The sequence below is a fragment of the Eurytemora carolleeae genome, unplaced genomic scaffold, assembly GCF_000591075.1.
Source record: "Eurytemora carolleeae unplaced genomic scaffold, Eaff_2.0 scaffold1278, whole genome shotgun sequence".
Lineage (NCBI taxonomy): Eukaryota > Metazoa > Arthropoda > Copepoda > Calanoida > Temoridae > Eurytemora > Eurytemora carolleeae.
The window spans coordinates 413-21029 of record NW_019397257.1 but is presented as its reverse complement, the minus strand read 5'-3'; the positions used below and the strand labels follow the sequence as shown (position 1 = coordinate 21029).

General features: G+C 32.0%; 2 protein-coding genes across 3 annotated transcripts in view; one reads left to right on the top strand and one right to left on the bottom strand.

Moving 5' to 3' along the window:
* Window positions 1-9215, top strand: part of LOC111713076 (uncharacterized) — a 30053-nt gene extending 20838 nt beyond the window's left edge. The window contains exons 15-20 of one of the 2 annotated variants that reach the window (XM_023487867.1): window positions 62-133; window positions 303-495; window positions 888-1045; window positions 2611-2903; window positions 5734-5986; window positions 7947-9215. In XM_023487867.1, coding sequence (XP_023343635.1) covers window positions 62-133; window positions 303-495; window positions 888-1045; window positions 2611-2903; window positions 5734-5986; window positions 7947-8022 — 1045 coding nt within the window. In that variant the 3' untranslated portion in view covers window positions 8023-9215. The remainder of the gene's footprint in view (window positions 1-61; window positions 134-302; window positions 496-887; window positions 1046-2610; window positions 2904-5733; window positions 5987-7946) is intronic. The other variant, XM_023487868.1, reaches the window with a different exon arrangement.
* Window positions 9216-9246: 31 nt separating this feature from the next.
* On the bottom strand, window positions 9247-19909 carry LOC111713077 (sulfotransferase family cytosolic 1B member 1; the record flags this gene model as incomplete). The annotated part of the gene is given in 11 exon segments (XM_023487871.1): window positions 9247-10732; window positions 11938-12000; window positions 12999-13041; window positions 13629-13694; window positions 13930-14024; window positions 14420-14515; window positions 15051-15096; window positions 17619-17670; window positions 18144-18186; window positions 18395-18496; window positions 19718-19909. Coding segments are annotated over 11 exon segments (993 nt in total), but the record flags the coding sequence as incomplete, so codon positions are not given.
* Window positions 19910-20617: the final 708 nt, after the last annotated feature.

The following is a 20617-nucleotide window of genomic DNA, read 5'->3' as shown; positions in this document are numbered from 1 at the left end:
TATATTACAGGGTTGTTAATAATAAGATATATTACAGGGTTAATAATAAGATATATTACAGGGCTATCCAACTATTCTGTTATTTTGAGACCGGCACCAAGGTTGTTACCAACAGCTACAATGTTCTCTCCGAGTAAGCAAACATATAATTAATCAATTTAAAATCGGGAAAACTTATCATTTGTCACAGATCTTTTAAAAAGACAATTAAATTGAAGTAAATTGAAAAATTGACGATGAGGCTTGAAATATTATTCTCCAGAGTTTTCATATTTTCTCATATAATCATTTGATTGTTTCAGTGTAATTGATAACTTTGAGTCCTCCACCCCCTCCAGTGTAGTGAACGCTACCGCACCTGCACCCGGAGTAAGGTTAAGGATCACAACTGAGGACGGATCCGATATCTCCGGGACTAGGTTGGGAGAGAAGCTGTTCCTCAGGATAGAGATGGATCGAGAATCCATCTTTGGAATATTCGCCAGAAATCTCAAGGTAATAAAATTGTTTTATTTCGCACTTGCTTCTTGATGGTGTAAGCCTATGTTTTTTCAAACTTTGACACTTTGATCTAGTAGCTTTTCAAAGTTGACAATAATAAAGGTCTCCGACATCAGGTTGTAAAGAGGTAAGGCTTAGAAAATTAGTGTTGAGGCAAGAAAGTGAATGCAAATAAAATATAAAGGAAAGTATTGATTAAACGAATAAAAAAAGAATAAATGATAGGATGAGTGTGTGGTTATAATTAAGAGATATAATAGTAGGAATAATTAATGATTATTAAAATATTAAAAGTAGGAATGAAAGATTGAATTACCAAAACAAGAATGGATTGGATAATGAAAAATCAAAATTGATGAAAAAAGCATAATTAAATAAATATTAAGGCTATCAGTGGGGATGACCAGGATAGCATAGATCTACTGGATGAACGAGGATGTCCAACAGATAATGTCATTTTCCCTGGACTGCAGCAGCTACCTGACTCTAGGGATCTTCAAGGGAACTTCGAGGCATTCAAGTTCAGTGATACTAGTGTAGTCAGGTATCTATCTATCTATCTATCTTTCTATCTATCTATCTATCTATATATCTATCTATCTATCTATCTATCTATCTATCTATCTATCTATCTNTCTTCAACAATCTATCCATCAAGCTAGTTATCCATCCTCTCATCTTCAACAATCTATCCCTCAAGCTAGTTATCCATCCTCTCATCTTCAACAATCTATCCATCAAGCTAGTTATCCATCCTCTCATCTTCAACAATCTATCCCTCAAGCTAGTTATCCATCCTCTCATCTTCAACAATCTATCCATCAAGCTAGTTATCCATCCTCTCATCTTCAACAATCTATCCCTCAAGCTAGTTATCCATCCTCTCATCTTCAACAATCTATCCATCAAGCTAGTTATCCATCCTTCAATTCATGTTTGAATTATTAATTCTTCCTTTGATTAAAGGAAATATAGTGACCTTCCATTGACCTCATTCACAACGGTACCCTTTACACCTGATTAATAATGTGGAACAAGATGTCGTTTTCTAGCTTGGAAAGTGTTAAATTCCTTCGCTTACAATTTATTTTTATACTAAGAAACCTGCACGTTACTTTTTAGAAAAACCGCAATTGAACTAGAAAGAAGAACTCCAACAATTTTGCTTAGACAACGGGTTTAAGGGTATCTTGTGTATCGGACATCTCTATAAATGGAGGATTACTTTTCAAATTACGTCTCCGTGACTTATCAATTCTTCATCATTTCATTTTATTCCTCCTTCATTCCACATAATAGCAATTCTTTTATTTTACTTTTCATGACATCATCCATTTAATCTTATTTCATCCTTCAAATACGATTTTCCCATCTAAGTACCTTCACAAAACCCCATTAATCATTATCCCATCAATCCATTGTTACATCTTCCTTTATTTTTCAACAAATCTTTTCATCAAACCAGCAATTAATTTTTCTATCAGTTCCCTTTTCTCATCAATCAATTCGGTTTTGTTTTATTGTTTCGATTAATCAGTTTATACCATTAATAATAAAGGTTTATATTTTATCTCTACATACTTTAATCAGATTTTATGATTTGTTACATTTCACTTGATGATAAACCATTGATAGAAAAGGGATTTGTTTAAAATCATATTTACAGGGTTATCCTCAAACGATGAGACTTTAATGCCGGCATCCAACTCTTTGGGGAATTCTCATTATTTTTTGTCTTGGCATGATAATTGATTTTGCAAAGAAGCTAACAAGTCTACAGACTGGATGAACCTCCATGCAAAGATTTCAATGTCCGATTCACGATGGTACCCTTAAAATCTTTGTTTGATCAAGATTGAATTAGATATCAATGTTTAGAATTGTGAAAATTGACTGTCTTCAATTGTGGTCTTTCTACAAAAGTGATTTGCGCATTGTTACTGCGGAGTTCATATACGAAATATCAATATTAAATACTTAAAAAACTAGAAAAACGAGAATATCATCCACATTATTGATCTGACAAAGGTGGTGAATCGGGCATCGCCGTTGCATGGAGGGTCCATTAAAATTACGTTTACAGTCCCTTTAATAAGAAAATTTGTCTAGGTTCCAGGTGAATGTTCAGTTCTGTGTTGATGAATGTAACCCTGTTGATTGTGAGGATGGAATACAATCCTATGGTAGGAGAAGAAGATCTGCAAACTCCTCTCAATCCGTCCCTGCTCCGACCACAGCCGTCCCTGAACCCTACTCCAGCAGGCTTGTGTTTGACCCGAACCTAGGTCAGGAGGTACTCACCGTAGATACTCCTTTATCAAAGGAGATAATTGTGGATTCAGGAGCTAAAGTGGATTCATTCAGAACTCCGAGATTTCAACCTGAACAAGCACCAGGAGGAGGTTAGAATGATAATAATAATAATAATAATAATAATAATAATACAGTCGTTGTCGTATGTATCAATACAATGAAGACAACTTTCGGTATCAATTTAGATTTATACCAGGCATGCAGATACAAAACATGGGTATCCGTGGGTAACCAGAAACTTCTCTTTGTTTACTTGTTAACTTTTAATTAAAAAAAATCTTGGTAGAAATCAAAACTTAGAAAGAAAAGTCGTCTTCATTGTATTGATATAAACGCCGACCACTGTAATAAATAATAATAATAATAATAAAAATATAAATAAAGACAACAATAATATCTATATTACAATGCTACACAATATTATTATAATTTTATCCCTATAGACGTGTTGTTAGCCATTACTTTGTTACCTTACGGGACATTAACCCGAAACCTCGAATTGTTATTTATTATATTTTTACATCAATTAAAATATAAAATATAAATAAACAAAGGAGGTGTGTGGGTAATATTCATTTCAAAACCAAAGATGATTTATCGAAATTTTGATTGAGTAATCACAAACATTTTGATTTTAAAGGGACTGTAATCGTAATTTCAAGTTACCCTCCATCCACTAGAATCTTTGCATTGAAGGGTCACGTTAAATTTCATTTACAGTCCCTTGAAAACAATTGTTCAATTCAGATTAACCCTTGTACAAACTGATAAAAGTAAACGTCCGATTAGGAAACCATGGGACCAAATTTAATGAAAAGCGAGAAGTAGTTGATCTACCTAAACTAAGTTGAACCTAATCTCTTTTACTAGAACCGTCGCACAAGTGAAGTATAGTTCAATTCAGTATAAAAAGTTTAACTGTTTTAAAGTAGATTAAGTAATCAGACTGTAGTCAATATATGATTGAGGATTTAGTAAACAGATCGGAGTGAATGTTTGATTGCGTAACCAGAGTATTTCTAAACAGCAACCAGTACTGATTTGAGTAAATTGAGTAATTGTATAATTGAGTAGCCAGTATTCTACTGATTTGAGTAAATTGAGTAATTCTTTAATTGAGTAGCCAGTATTCTACTGATTTGAGTAAATTGAGTAATTGTATAATTGAGTAGCCAGTATTCTACAGATTTAAGTAAATTGAGAAATTCTTTAATTGAGTAGCCAGTATTCTACTGATTTGAGTAAATTAAGTAATTGTTTAATAGAGTAACCAGTATTCTACTGATTTGAGTAAATTGAATTGAGAAATTGTTTAATTGAGTAGACAGTATTCTACTGATTTGAGTAAATTAAGTAATTGTTTAATAGAGTAACCAGTATTCTACTGATTTGAGTAAATTGAGTAATTGTTTGTTTGAGTAACCAGTATTCTACTGATTTGAGAAAATTAAGTAATTGTTTAATAGAGTAACCAGTATTCTACTGATTTGAGTAAATTGAATAATTGTTTGTTTGAGTAACCAGTATTCTACAGATTTAAGTGAATTGAGAAATTGTTTAATTGAGTAACCAGTATTCTACTGATTTAAGTGAAATGAGTAATTTTTAAATTGAGAAACAGTATTCTACAGATTTAAGTGAATTGAGTAATTGTTAAATTGAGAAACAGTATTCTACAGATTTAAGTGAATTGAGTAACTGTTTAATTGAGTAACCAGTATTCTACAGAGTTGAATGAACTGAGTTATTTTGGATTTATTAACCAGCAATGTTTATTCTTGTTTCAAATTCAGTTCTTAATTAACCTACCTGATAATTATAAATGGTCACGAAGCAGAGCCACTAAATATCAAATATGGAGATTACATGTAAAACTACAGTTTCATCTATTTTTTAATAATAATTGTGTCAACTACTTGGTATGAAAGTTAAGAGAATTTTACTTTACCAAGGGTTTTCAAGACCAATTTCGCCCATAAAACATTCAGAGCGAAGGGCAAAATTGGACGAAGGAACTCTTTTTAATTTACCAAGTAAGTAGTTGTACACAATTTTGAGATGTAAATGTGCGAAAACTTTGCAGACCGGGTCCTTAGTTCACTTAAAAGGGACACGAAAAGTAACTTAAAGTCCCCCTGTTGAGGTAAAATAAAACTTTAATCGCCCCTTTCACCTGTTTTTAAGTATAAACAAGAAAAATGATCTTTTTATCACAAAGATCCAGATCTTAAAATTTATTTAAAATGTAAGAACAGGAAGAATACGGAAGCTTTTAATAAACAAGGAAGGGCGGACTATAATTACATAATTATTATAAAATGTATCAAAATATTCATAATTTTTATACAACAATTACAATAGGAGGTGATCTTTAGGGTGGATAAATCAATTAATAATATATCAAGTCCTAGGCAAATAAATCTGTTATTACTCTGTCATGATTAAAGATAAAAGGGTGCAGAAATGCAATGTAACATTGCATTTCTGGTTTCAGGGTTGCAATATAACAAAATTTTAACAAAATTTCATATATCTTTATTTACTTGACGCAATGGGAATTGAATATTGCATCCCTGTTGCCTCACTGTAACGAAGAACTTATTATAGTTATTTATTTTTTGTTCCAAAAATATTTTTATGTTTTACCAGATTTCGTCACAATAGTTTATTAAATTCAATATTTATAAATTTATTTTTCATCTCTGCCCCACGACTGAATTAAGTAAAATCACTTGGACAGTATATTGTGAAAGTAGGATGTTCGTGATAATTTGACATTATTTGATTTAATATGTTCAATGAATTTGATTTGATTTAATTTAATTTGAAATAATTTAATTTGAAATAATCTTATTTGATTTTCCTATACTTCATTTGATTTGATTTGATTTGATTTGATCTAATTTGAAATCTGTTTAGTGTACATAAAGCGTGAGGAGGGTGAAGAGGAGGTGCTGTGTACAACACTACCTGTTGTTGTTGCAACAGCTGCAGCTGTTATATTCCTGCAGCTGTGTATCCTGGTGACCTGTATCCTGTGTATCTATACAGCTAGGCGGGGCAGGAAAACAGACCGCCAAGTTGACCGACAATCCCTGCACAGTGGGCGGAGTAGTACCACGCCCCTTCCTCCTCCCCTTCACACACTCTACCATGATAATCTAACCTACAGGTACTTTTACCAATCATGTTTTTTCTTCGTTTTTTGCATATTTTGTTTTCTCAGGATCAAATTTGACAAAATGTTAGCAAAAGTTTAAAAAAGATTTATTCTAGACATTTCCTTTTCTTACACTATGCACAATTCTGACCCTCGGAGAAATTTCTTTTTGCAAAAAAGAAACAAAAAACAAACAATAAACAAGAGTGTTAAACAACCTTTTTTTGGTTCGTTTTTAATTTCTTTTAAGGATATAGATAAAAGTGTTAAAAAACGAAACAAAACGAAAAACAACACAAAACACAAGACACATGAATAATCCCTTTATCTCTGTTTACATAATACGTGTACTACTGTTTCTGGAATAGAATCGTAAACAATAATAGATTCCAATACAATAGATGGCAATGTCAAATTTGTACACTATCAGTACAGCTGCATTCTTACGTCACAAGTGTCAACTTAGTTTTTGTGTCCGACAAAATTTTTAATAATAGTGATAATTTTAGCATAAAGTGCTGATCTTACAGTAAAATAAGTGCAATTTCATGTAAACTTTATTTTCTCATTAACTTTTTAGAATAAAAAATCTCACTTATAATATTGTGAATTTTAAGAGAAAAAATATGTTTATTCTGAATCCAACTCCATTGTCTTCAAACGTCGTCATGATATTTTGATGTTAGTTAACACAAGAAAAAACTTCCAAAAAAATGTTTAATGTCCCGTTTGAAATTTTACTGAAAAAGATTATACCAATTTAAAACCAATCTGTCAAAACTGTAACAATGTGTCCATTACAATAGGCCATTTGTATTTTCCTCCCCCTTTTTTTGTATGATCTATGATGGTTTCTTTCTTTACATCAAGTATTTCAAAATTTTCTAGATTTTTATTGGTTTCTTTAATTTGTTTATTTTTTTAACTAGATTCTCGACTTTTTATGCTTTTTTGTGAGTCGTTACAATTTTCATAATTTATGATTTATTTTTACATTTTTCTTGATCAACATTATTATTTGTGCGCTTAACTAGATTCTTAATTATTTAAGCTTTTTGTGAGATGTTTTTTTCATAAATTATGATTTATTTGTTATTTCTACCTTTTTCTTGATCATAAATATTATTTGTTTGCTGTCCAACATTTCTAATTTTTATCATTGATCAAGAAAACACAGATTTAGCAGAATAAGTCGTCTTTAATCTTGTTTGGGTTTATTTGTACATGATTACTTGTTTGCAGTAGTTTACTGTAAGCATTGAGCCCATGTCTGCATGTACCACACCGGTCAGGGTTGTTTTATCGTACATGCCTGATATCTAGACCTGGCCAGGATTTGATTAGTCTTAAATCTGTAAAATCTAATATCTTTGGTTGTAAAGAATATCTCCAGGTATAAACATAACTGTTGGTTATCAGACCGTTTTCTATCTGGTTCGCTGCTCTCTGCTCATCCAGTGTNGGGGTAAAAGAAATTCCAACAGGGGAGAGGGGAGGAGTTGCAGTTTTGTTGCAAAATTATTATTTACGCCTCTCTCCCTCTGTTGTTTTTGACAATTTTTAAATATCATCTACCTGAGTCTTGGATCCAGAAACAAATAAAGATTAATTTTTCAGAATTTCATGGGTTTTTTCATCAAAAAGAACTGAACAATTGCCCCAAACTTCTAATTTATTATTGCGACTTTTCTCTACTTAAGAGTATTTTGAATAAACGTTCCTATACACGATGAGTAATCTTTTCTTCGATATTGGATTTCTATGAGCAATCTTATAACTCTCTAAAGTATAAGTAATCTTGTAGGACTCTTATGACTAATCTTGACACAGCGCTAAAAATTAATGAGTAATCTTTCCCTATGTGTATTCTTTGCATACAAACTTTTAACAAGAGAAATAAGTAATCTTTGTTGCTCTTCTTTCTTTTAAATAAACAATTAAGATAAAAATTAATTTCTTGTTTTATTTGTAGGTCTCCTATGAGTACCAGTTCTAGAGAAAACTCAGCTAGTACCTTGAAAAGTTTACGGACATCTCTTAGGGACTAGAGGGACTCCAAGGCATAGAGGGAGTAGAGGGACTATAAGGACTTGAGGGACTTGAGGGACAGAGAAACTAGACAAGGACTAGAGTGAATACAGGGACTAAAGGGACTAGAGGGACTAGAGGGACTAGAGAAACTAGTCAAGGACTAGAGTGAATACAGGGACTAAAGGGACTAGAGGGACAAAAGAGAATATGGAGGAGTAAAGGGACTACAGGGAATATAGGAGCTAGAAGTACTTAAGAAGTACAGGGACTAGAGGGAATAGACTAGGGGTCTACAGGAACTACAGGGACTACATAGATTCCAGTGACTACATGGAGCTACAGGGAATAGAGGGACTTTATAGGACGAGACTACAGGGGCTATACTAGAGGGACTGGACTACAGGGACTAGACAAGAGGCACTGGACTACAGGGACTAGAGTAAAGGAACTACACTAGATGGAATAGAAAGATTAGAGGGACTACAGGGAGTAGAAGGACTAGAAAGATTAGAGGGACTACAGGGAGTAGAGGGACAACAGCAACTACAGTTAATGATCCCGTGTGGAATATCACAAATGAAAAATATTTCTTCTTGAAATTATCAACAAAAAAAATAATATTCTTTCTTTTGTTTAAATCCTTTCAAAGTTTTGCATGAACGACCACAGAAATTCTTGTTGCGTTTCATGTTTAATTCATGTTATAATTACCTAATATTTACTTAGAAACATCCCCCCCCCCTCTCAGAATATTTTAAGTGGCATTTCTATCGTATTTTCTTGTATATATTATATAATAAGTGATGCATCAAAACTGCCAGTGCTAATCTGTATTCTCGCGAAAATGTTTTTCAATGAAATGATTACTTGTCTCAAAATTAGATCTTCTAATATATTTTTGGACCCTGATGTCGTAGATTTTTGATATCTCAAACTATGCATTCTGATAGATCTAATTGTTAATTATGAAATATTAAAGGTTTACACCATTAGGTTGCAAAGATACTGGAATTAGAAAATTAGAGTTTAAAACAAGTGTTCATTCCATTATTATAGATTTACCATTATAATTAAGACGAAGCTAGACCATATGTTTCAAATTTACCAAAATATCCCAGTTTTTCGTCTAGTCAAACGTAACGGCATTTATGAAATTTTAAACTTTTTTGTCAACCAAAAAGTAATTCAAGTTTAATTCTAAATTTGTAAAATTTATTTCTTTTTATTTACTTAAAATGTATTTTTTTCATTACTCATTGTATTAGTATAGTTTATTTTTTAAAACATTCTTATAAGATCAGTAAAAACATATCTAAATACTCTGTGATTATATTTTACTAAATAAAAACTGTAAAATAAAAAAGTTTAAAATGGATTAATCAAATCTCACGTATATTTATTCGGTGCCGGGCAAAAATAAAAAAAATTTAAAATCCATTTTGGACGAGTTTATTAATCCTTTAGTTTGGACATTGCTCAGTTTTAGAATAAATGTTTAAAATCTTTTTTCTTAGTTTTCAAATTTTTTCCTTAATTTTTTTAAAAGTATATTATTTTCTTATTTCTAGAATCTGAATACACTACTAGAGTGAGTACATATATCTTGGATCTGAATATAGTACTAAAGTGAGTACGTATATCTAGAATATGAATATAGTACTAGAGTGAGTACGTATATCTAGGATCTGAAAATAGTACTAGAGTGAGTACATATATTTAGAATCTGAATACAGTACTAGAGTGAGTAGATATATCTAGAATCTTAATACAGTACTAGAGTGAGTACGTATATCTAGGATATGAATATAGTACTAGAGTGAGTAGGTATATTAAGGATCTGAATATAGTACTAGAGTGAGTACATATATTTAGGATCTGGATATAGTATTAGAGTGAGTACGTATATCTAGGATCTGAATATAGTACTAGATTGTGTACATATATCTAGGATCTGAATATAGTACTAAAGTGAGTACATATATCTAGGATCTGAATACAGTACTAGAGTGAGTAGGTATATCTAATATCTGAATATAGTACTAGAGTGAGTACATATATCTAGGATCTGAATATAGTACTAGAGTGAGTAGGTATATCTAAGATCTGAATATAGTACTAAAGTGAGTACATATATCTAGGATCTGAATTCAGTACTAGAGTGAGTACATATATCTAGGATCTGGATATGGTACTAGAGTGAATACGTATATCTATTATCTGAATATAGTACTAGAGTGAGTACATATATCTAGGATCTGAATAAAGTAATAGAGTGAGTACTATATTTAGGATCTGAATATAGTACTAGAGTAAGTACATATATCTAGGATATGAATATAGTACTAGAGTGAGTACTTATATCTAGGATCTGAATACAGTACTAGAGTGAGTACATATATCTAGGATCTGTATATAGTAATAGAGTGAGTAGGTATATCTAGGATCTGAATACAGTACTAGAGTGAGTACATATATCTAGGATCTGGATATAGTACTAGAGTGAGTACGTATATCTAGTATCTGAATATAGTACTAGATTGTGTACGTATATCTAAGATCTGTTCCCTGAGTATGTTTCTCCACCCACTCTTCTATTCTTCTATTCTGCTCTTCGCTCAGTTTATTCTTCCAGTCTCCTGTTTCTCCTTTCCTCATAAACTTTCCATCCTTAGCTGCAGTGGAAGACGACCCTCGTGTCATGTCTTCAAATGCTTTCAGGACATCCTCCTGTAATTCAATTATTTATGTATAGGGTTGCCCACAAAGGATAAGACTTCAGAGACGACTGTACATATTTTATTCAGATGTTTTTTTCCATCTAAGAGTCCCTGCAGCTGGAAACATGTTTTTAATCAGTTAAGATACGGTTAAAAGACTTTACTGACGGCAAATGAATTAATCAAACGTTTAGGTTTTTATGTTAAAAGAGTTTCAGGTCGCCAGTTTCAAGTCTCATCCTTTTTGGGTAACCCTGTATGTACACTGTACAGACATCTAGTGGCTGAAATATTCTCAAAGAATTCCACTTTGATTCGTACATTTCAAGAAAAAAACATTCTCCTGAAATAAATAAGTTCAAAAGACAATTGCCTGAAAAGTTTAAACCGAAAAAAAATAATTACCATTTAATTCTTAATCTTTTATTTAAGCTACTAAAATAAGATATCTTATTGCATGACGCTTGACATTTCACAAATTAACTTCTGTGATTTTTTGTTGGTGTAAAAATCAAATTATATCAAACCAAAATATCAAAATCTTTAATAGTTTTATTTAAGTATATAATACCGCGTTCCATTACATTTAGCTGAAAACTTTCAAATAATCAGGATAAACCAATTTTATTGCGGTAAAAATGGCTCATCATCGACAAGAATAGGACTATGATGAGAGTTAAAAAATCAAACAGTCCTTTTAGTTAAAAGGTTTATTTATTTATTACGACTAACTTGTATCCTAAATGAAAATTGCTGAAAGTTAGATTAGATTATAAGACAATGTTAAGAATAATAAAAATTTCAAAATTACCAAATTTTTTTCTATCATTATTTATCCCATTGTATTTTCATGTTTGTGGTTTCACGGTGCAGTAACATTCTTTAAACCCATGAAACCCATGTTTAAAATAGAAGAAAACCAAAATAGATAAAATACAATTCATGCTTTACACAGTTTTTATTCACAAACAATTGTTTGAAGAGTGCGTCTGATAATTAAGATATAGTTTCAATGGGATAATAGCGTCTGATAATTAAGATATGGTTTCTATGGGATATTAGTATCTGATAATTAAGATATGGTTTCTATGGGATAATAGTGTCTGATAATTAAGATATTTTTTCAATTCGACATAGATATCTAATCATTGAATCTAATTATTCAAAAAAGGTGATTCTATTATATTTTTCAATTTTAGAAATAAGTATAATTACCTTATTCACTGCAGGGTTGTTTTTCATGGATTTAAAATCAAGATGCGTTGCCAGCTCACTTATCTAGAAAATCAAGATGAGCTGTCAGCTCACTTATCTAGAAAATCAAGATGAGTTCCCAGCTCGCTTAACTAGAAAATCGAGATGAGTTGCCAGCTCACTTATCTAGAAAATAAAGATGAGTTGACAGCTCACTTATCTAGAAAATCAAGAGGGGTTGTCAGCTCGCTAAACTAGAAAATCAAGGTGAGTTGCCAGCTCACTTATTTAGAAAATCAAGATGAGTTGTCAGCTCACTTATCTAGAAAATCAAGAGGGGTTGTCAGCTCACTTAACTAGAAAATCAAGATGAGTTGTCAGCTCACTTATCTAGAAAATCAAGATGAGTTGCCAGCTCACTTATCTAGAAAATCAAGATGAGTTGTCAGCTCACTTATCTAGAAAATCAAGGTGAGTTGTCAGCTCACTTATCTAGAAAATCAAGATGAGTTGTCAGCTCACTTATCTAGAAAATCAAGATGAGTTGACAGCTCACTTAATGGATGAAGAGTCACTCGTAATTATGACTACAATCTCTTTAATTATAATCTACCTGAGAATCAGTATAACTCTCTCTTTAATTATAATCTACCTGAACATCAGTATAACTCTATCTTTAATTATAATCTACCTGAGAATCAGTATAACTCTCTCTTTAATTATAATCTACCTGAGAATCAGTATAACTCTCCCTTTAACTATAATATACCTGAACATCAGTATAACTCTCATCTTTAATTATAATCTACCTGAGAATCAGTATAACTCTCTCTTTAATTATAATCTACCTGAGAATCAGTATAACTCTCCCTTTAACTATAATATACCTGAACATCAGTATAACTCTCACTTTAATTATAATCCACCTGAGAATCAGTATAACTCTCTCTTTAATTATAATATACCTGAACATCAGTATAACTCTCCCTTTAATTATAATATACCTGAACATCAGTATAACTCTCTCTTAAATTATAATCTACCTGAGAATCAGTATAACTCTCCCTTTAATTATAATCTACCTGAACATCAGTATACTCCTTCTCTAAGAACTTACAAACCTTCCTGGAAAAAAAGCCACGATAACAATGTCTTTTTTATATAGATTGAAAATTTATTAAAATAGTTTTACAGTTGCCTTAGATTTGAATTTGTTTTTCAAATAATACGTAAAATATAAATAATAATAAAGGAACTTAGTTCTTTTAACAAATCCAAATTTTCTAAGCCCAATATCTTTGCAATCCACTGAAAAAGACCATAGATATTTCAAACTATGAATTATGTTATGTAAAGTAATCTTAGTTTGAAATATCAAAGATTTACTTAGAAATTTTGAGTTTGTGGCAAAAACTCAATTCCTTTGAAATTTATTTTCCATAGTATTTGATATATAAATAATTTTACAATGGTACCCATAAAACTTTGGAATAAGATTTAAGCAATAAACTATCTGTATTGATATTGTTTAAAGCAAATAGTTTGAAAATCAACTTATTTATTGTACACTGCACAATTGCTGTATTTTATGTGCATTGAACCATTAAAGATTATAAATGAGTCTAATGGTCGTCTTCCTATTCCAGAGTTTTATGAGTCCCTTATTTAAAACCGAATAAACCTTTTTTGAAAATATAATTATATTATGAAACCTGATAACAGCCTGTAGATCCTTCTTCATCTCTTCATAGGTTATAAACAGTACATTGTCTTGGTCCCTCAAATTAAACATTTTTAATTACGTGGTTCGTAGAAACAGATGTTTAAAGGGAATAATTCTAAGTATTAATTTTTCCAGATTGTTATTGTTAAAGGGGAAGTTTACCTAATATTAAATTTTCTGGAACATTATTATATAGGAAGAATATACTAATATTTAATTTTCCTGAAGAATATTGTTAAAGGGGAAAATTTATTTTTTTCTAGAACATTAGTGTTAAAGGGAAAGTATACCTAATATTCCAATATCCAAGAACGTTACTATTAAAAGGACAGTAGTATCCAGCTACATCAGCTACAAAAGCATCGAAAAAAACATCGAATGTTCCCTAAACAAAATTTGTATTAATTTTAGAAAGCTTCTTATTTATTTTCCTTTCGACGAAAAAGTTTTTTATTTGTCTATTAGGAGACTCCAAAAAATTTTCCGTTATTTTTATTTGTATCAGTTCGGTTTTTTTATCTTCCGTTCCTTCTATTCATTAACGGCTGACGAACTGAAAATAACTGGATTCGTTAAAGGAATTTTTAAAAAGTTGCCCAGTCTTACACAGAAAACAATGATAATCTTTTTATTTAGTGTTTTAACCAATTAACTTTTTAACCTTTGATGAGAAAAAAGGAATTAAATAACGAGTAAAACATTATAATTCCCTCTGTTTGAACTAGAACTGTTGAACTTTGATAATAAGTAAAGTGAAAGAAATGCTGGGTTGAAACCTGCCTCATATTTATCCATAATCCTCCAGTGGTTGAAGAGAGACACCACGGCGTCCTTCGGGTTCCTCGTCACATAGATCAACTTCGCTTTCGTCAACACCTACAGGGTCGAACAACGATATTTTTGTTTGTTAAAATTGTTCTAAAAGATGCAGAATCAAGTGTTAAAATAAATACTATCGAGTAAAATCTTTCTGACATTTTTCTGATAATATTTTGGAATTCTTGAAAATTTTTATAAATAAAAAAAGCAAAACTGAATTGGAACTTTAAAGTTTTGAGAATAATCGATTTAAAGGTACTGTCGTGCTAATTTTAAGGGACCCTCAATTTAAAAATAAGGAAATGCCCGATTCACAACCGCGCCCTTGAAACCTTAATCTGATCAACGATGATGAAGATTTTCTACCTTAAAAAGTATTTTAATCTGTTAATTTCGCCATTGTTTAATGAGGCAAAAATTGCGCAATTGGCTTTTGCATAGAAACCAAAAATGAAAATAATTGATGTTCCAAAAGTAAAATATGAATATATAATTCATTAATTGATCTGATAAAGGTTCCGTTGTGAATCTTTTTTTTAAAAATTGAAAAAATGAAGGATAAAAAGCTTGTAAAATATTTGTAAAAACTTACATGAGGGGGTAGAAGCTCCACGGGAAGATGGGTTTTCAGGATTCTACTAAAATATTTTATCTGACTTGGTTAAACAGTTTCATCCTCATTCTTTCTTTCAATTAGAAATGTCGTTAGAATTTTTATAAAAATTGTATTTCTGTTATAATTTAAAAAGTATCTACATGTATATTAGTTTCATATAAAGCAGTAGCTATCAAAACAGTCACATACCGTGTAAACATATCATTTAAAGGGACTGTGAGAGTAATTTCAAGTGACCTTCCTTGGAAGTATGACAATGCTTGATTCACAACGGTACCCTTGAAAGCTTTGTCTCAAGGAACTATACACAGGAACGCCCAACTCAGATATCTGCATATTGTGTACTGTACACTGTGGGAGGAATGTAAACAATCCCTGAACCCAGCAGTTGAAGGGAAAGGATTAAAGCTATGATAAACATTTGATATCACAGTCCAACCAAACACTAGTTAATATATCAAGTTAGTACAAATACAAATTGATCATTTATATATGATTTGTGGCTTCCAGGTTAATATGGAAAATTTAGATAAGTGAGATATGTGAAACTAGTGTAGCTTTAAAGGAGAAGCAAGGAAAAAAGATTCCCATTTTTTTGTTTCCGAGGTTAAACTTTTCCTTTTAAAATTTGAAATCTTTCCTCCTGATGTTTGAATCCTTCCTCACAATGTTTGAATCCTTCCTCACAATGTTTGAATCCTTCCTCACAATGTTTAAATCCTTCCTCACAATGTTTGAGCCCTTCATTTTAGGATTTGAATCCTTCCTCCCAACATTTGTATCCTCCTCCCAAAATTTGTATCCTTCCTCCCAATATTTAAACACTTCCTCCAACCATTAGAATCCTTGCTCCCAATGTTTAAATCCTTCTCCCCAATATTTAAACCCTTTCTCCCATCGTTTAAATCCTACCTCCCACCGTTTAAATCTTGCATCCCAAAGTCTAAATCCTTCCTTACACCGTTTAAATTCTTCCTCTCGAAGTCAAAATCCTTCTTCCCAATATTTAAATCTTTCCTCCTATGTTTATAAAGAGATTTATCAAAAATTACATGTTACTTCAGTATAACATCTACCGTTCGCGCTGAAATGATAGCAACTTGACCCCATTTAAAAATCTCAGTTTTAAGTTGGGAAAACTCATCTCTAAGTAACCCTTGAGCTAGAACCCCCGATCTGGATCTTGTACGGATTCTAGGATTAATACGCATCCCCCTATCACTTTAAATGTTTTATGGACTGTAATAAATTAGGCTCAAAAAAGTCCTTTTAACTGTTCCTGATATATCTAAAGGATCTTTTTTATCCCTCAGAAGATCTATTGGTCATGCATTAGAGGAAGTGAACATATACATTTAAACCCTAAATAAGCCGTACATCGAAAGAATTCATCAACTGCCGTATTCTTCACTTTCTGATAATGGAATGTTGCAGATATTTAGTTTTTTAATTAAATGATTATATGGAGCTCTTTTAAACTGTTCCCGAATATTTATGGCTATTTATTTATTTTCACAAATACTGAGATTTGCGTAAAATAATATAAAACCCAGTGAAAAATTGTCAAGACGACATTTGATAAATTCTTTCGATGTATGGCTCATTTAGGGTTTAATTGTACAAAAAAATAAATCGAGAGACTCCAGATAGGGGACAAGAAACTAGCTATTGTAAAGACAATTAAGAATAATACTGCATTACTAGAAAAGGTATCCTCGGGTTGTTATGATACTTTTTGTGAATGAAAAAATTGAAAAAAGAAGGTTGCAAGGAAAAAATGAGAAAATCTCTATCATCTAAAGCAGTGTGGCGAGAATAGGAAATCTGGGAAGGCTGCTCAAATCCTTTCCCAAGAGATAAAAAGCATTTATTCAGAGCAGGGTTGACAAAATAATTTTTAAATCGTGTAGTCCTAAAATGCTAGAAACACTGTGATATAAATTATGGTCGGATAATTATTAAGCTTGTGAGAGGAAAAGGTATAAAGTGATTTGTTTAACACCCTTTACATAGCCATATATATGCTTATTTTCCCCTCCCCCCAACGCAAATGATGCGTTTCCCCTGAATTCTTTGTTTTTATCTCCTCCCACTGCAGTACACAGGTTTGACGCATCAGATATGGTGATTCCTGGTCTATATACTTCTTCTTTTGTCTGATCAATTATAAAGATATTATTGTTGATAATTTGGACAACTGATATTATTCAATAGTTTTTTTTTCTCTATACAAAAGTGACTCACATATGGATTATGAATTAAACATATCTGAATTATGAACATTATTGATCAGATAAAGATTTCGGGTTACGTTGTACTTTGTGAGTCAGGGGTTGCAATTCTTTGGTCACTTGAAATCCAAGCAGGGATAATGCAGTTGAAAAGTGCTTTACCACTTCTTTTCCAATAGAAAAATGAGTCCATTTAAAGTAAATCAGAAATGTTCGATATCTACTGTTGTATTGAAAAATTATTTTGATTAAAATTCGACAGTGGTAGTGTTTAAACGGGACTGCAGGTCCCTAAATAATAAGTCTGATAAACCTTGGACTAGAAATAGCGGCTGACTGCTGAACAGAGTTAACTAAACCAGTTCCTAAACAATCAAATAATAAAATAAATAATGATGTTCAAATAGAATATCAAATACAATCAGATTAATCTAAGCTAGTGGGATAGTTCAAAAAGGCCTATGATTGGCCGGATACTGTGAAAAGTCTGGCTGCGCATCAAAGTTGAAACCGAGCCGGCATAGGATAGGCAGTACTTGCCGCGCGTCTCTGGGGCCGGTACAAGGAGTCGGTCAGGTTCGAATTCAAATTGACCTTAGTTCACCATGCAATGAAATTTTAAAGACATAAGGGATACCGTCATTAGTGTCAAATGTAACAAAGTTCCAACCCGTTTTATTGTGTTGAGGCTATTAAATATTTTAGATACTTGAAATTATTCTATTAAAATTGTTAAGAATTATATTATAATGCCAATAATGATAATAACAGTTATGATAATAATGATACCAATTATGATTTAAAGAAAAACTATACAAGGATAAAACAACAATTTAACCTGAAATTTTAGATTCTGCCTCTGCAACATCAAAAAATCTTTCCTGAAAAAAAAAATTATTTTAAGATCAACAGCTACCCTTGGAGAGAATCATGCTTGCTTCACAACAGTACCATTTAATTAAAAACCTTTATATAATAAATAATGTGATAAAAGCCGTCGTTTTTCTGAGGAGAAAAGTGTTTCATTGTGAAACTTCCTCACTTGTTTCTCACTCACTCTTTTCTAGTCTTTCCCTTTATCTCACTTACCTCTAGAAGCCCTGTGAGTTCAAGGAAGGGAACTCGATCCTCCAGGGATACTTTCTTTGCAGTTTCATAATCAAGATTATTCACGATATTCCAAACCATCTCCTGGATATTTATAATCATTGATAACCAGAACCCATCTCTTGGATATATAATCATTGATATATATTCCAAACCATCTCCTGGATAATTATAATCATTGATAACCAGAAACCATCTCCTGGATATTTTAATCATTGAAAAATATTCCAAACCATCTCCTAGATATTTTAATCATTGAAAAATATTCCAAACCATCTCCTAGATATTTTAATTATTGAAAAATATTCCAAACCATCTCCTAGATATTTTAATTATTGAAAAATATTCCAAACCATCTCCTAGATATTTTAATCATTGAAAAATATTCCAAACCACCTCCTGTACGAGGTGTATTTATTCAAGAATGCGATTGATAGTGTAATTTCTTTATTTATTGGAGAATTCCCGTGATTAATAGCTTGTTGGAAAGGTATTGTTGATAGAGTTTGATTGCATCATAAACAATTCTGCTGAATAAAAACTCAGTCTTCCACCGGCAATTGAGTAGAACCAAATCAGGGTACCCCGGCCAACAAGTTCAAGAGCCAAGCCAGCTAGAGTGGCCCTGTAAAATTGTTCAGAGGTGCTCTTTTTCTTTTGAATAGATATATATGAAGCTAAGAAAAATTCCCCCCAAAAAAATTTGATAAAATTTTTTTAATCAAATTTTTTTCTAAAATTTTTTTATAAACATCATTCTAAATCCTCAGTTTTTAATTTAGAATGATGTTTTATATCATTTTGGAAATCCCGAGTACTGTTCTAAAGGAGAAAATTTTAAAAAATTACATTGTTTATTAATTCTTCAATTTATAAGCAAATTTAGCTGCAAAATCGTCGATTTCTCTCCTACGCACTTACACTTTAAGACCACCACCTTGACAATAAAAAATAGTTTATTTCATTAAAAAAAATCCCCCCCTGGTCCCTTTTACAAATTTAAGTTTCTCCGACTTTCTATTTGTAAACTCTAGTTATCCTACTTTCTATCTGTAAACTCTAGTTCTCCTACTTTCTATTTGTAAACTCCAGTTCTCCTACTTTCTATCTGTAAACTCTATTATTATCATTATAATGATTATTTTTATTATCATTTTTATTCAATGCATCAACCAATATCAACCTTCATATAAGATCCGATCCTTAAAAGTTTTTCAGGTCGCGATTTTCGTCTCATGATTTACGAGTTCCCTAGTAGCTAGAAAACTAAAATCTTTTTTAAATCCATGATAATTTCATGATTACCTGGGTCCAAGTTGTTCCACACTTAGGAAAAGACGAAATCCAAATGTCGTCTTCTCTAACAGCAAAATTTTGTATGGAATCATGAATTCTAGTGAAACAGCGCGGCAATACACAGCCCCCAGGTTGGAATCTTATAAAACCTTCTTTAAAGGCTCCCTGGCTCTTGTAGAATTCTTCCAAGGCCGGTGTATCCTATAAAAAGTATGGAATTATGTATATATTCTAAGTGATAGTATATCGAACAATAAGGCAGGCTTACATCATACAGTCATTTAGTAATCTCTTTGCAATTTGCATGTTGATTACCATAAATCCTTTACAAATATTGTAAACATTTAAATCATCAAAACAGATTTTCAAAGACAGGGCTTGAACTTCAAATTGGTGCCCATGCTCCGGGTCGCGCTGAAACTTAATGATGCATTTATTCCGATTTTTAGAAATCCCGCAAGAACATATTTATCATGCGGATTCAATCAGTGTATTTCTTGCATCATGGCGAAAGTTTACGCAGATCTACTGGATATTGTGTTTAAGGAGGCTGAGTGAAGATGTGTCGAAGGCTCCTAAACTCCACAAAGCTCTAGAACTAGCTCAAGCACCCCGAGGAGAAGAACATGATCTGGTTCTTTTCAGACGACAAAAGTTTCTGCACGGATCAAATGTAGAATAAGCAGAAAAGCAGGTGGATCGCTGCCTGCCCTAAGGATGTTCTTAAAGTGATGAAAACCAAATTTTCTAAGATGGTTATGGTGCTCGGTGTGGTCTCCAATGAGGGTGATGTCATGCCCCCACACATCTTACAGGTCGGGTAAAGGGTCAACACCAACTCCTACCTCGAGGTCATGGTTGTCTTGGATCACCTGCAAAGCTGGAGGTCGCCCCTGGGTCTGATATCAT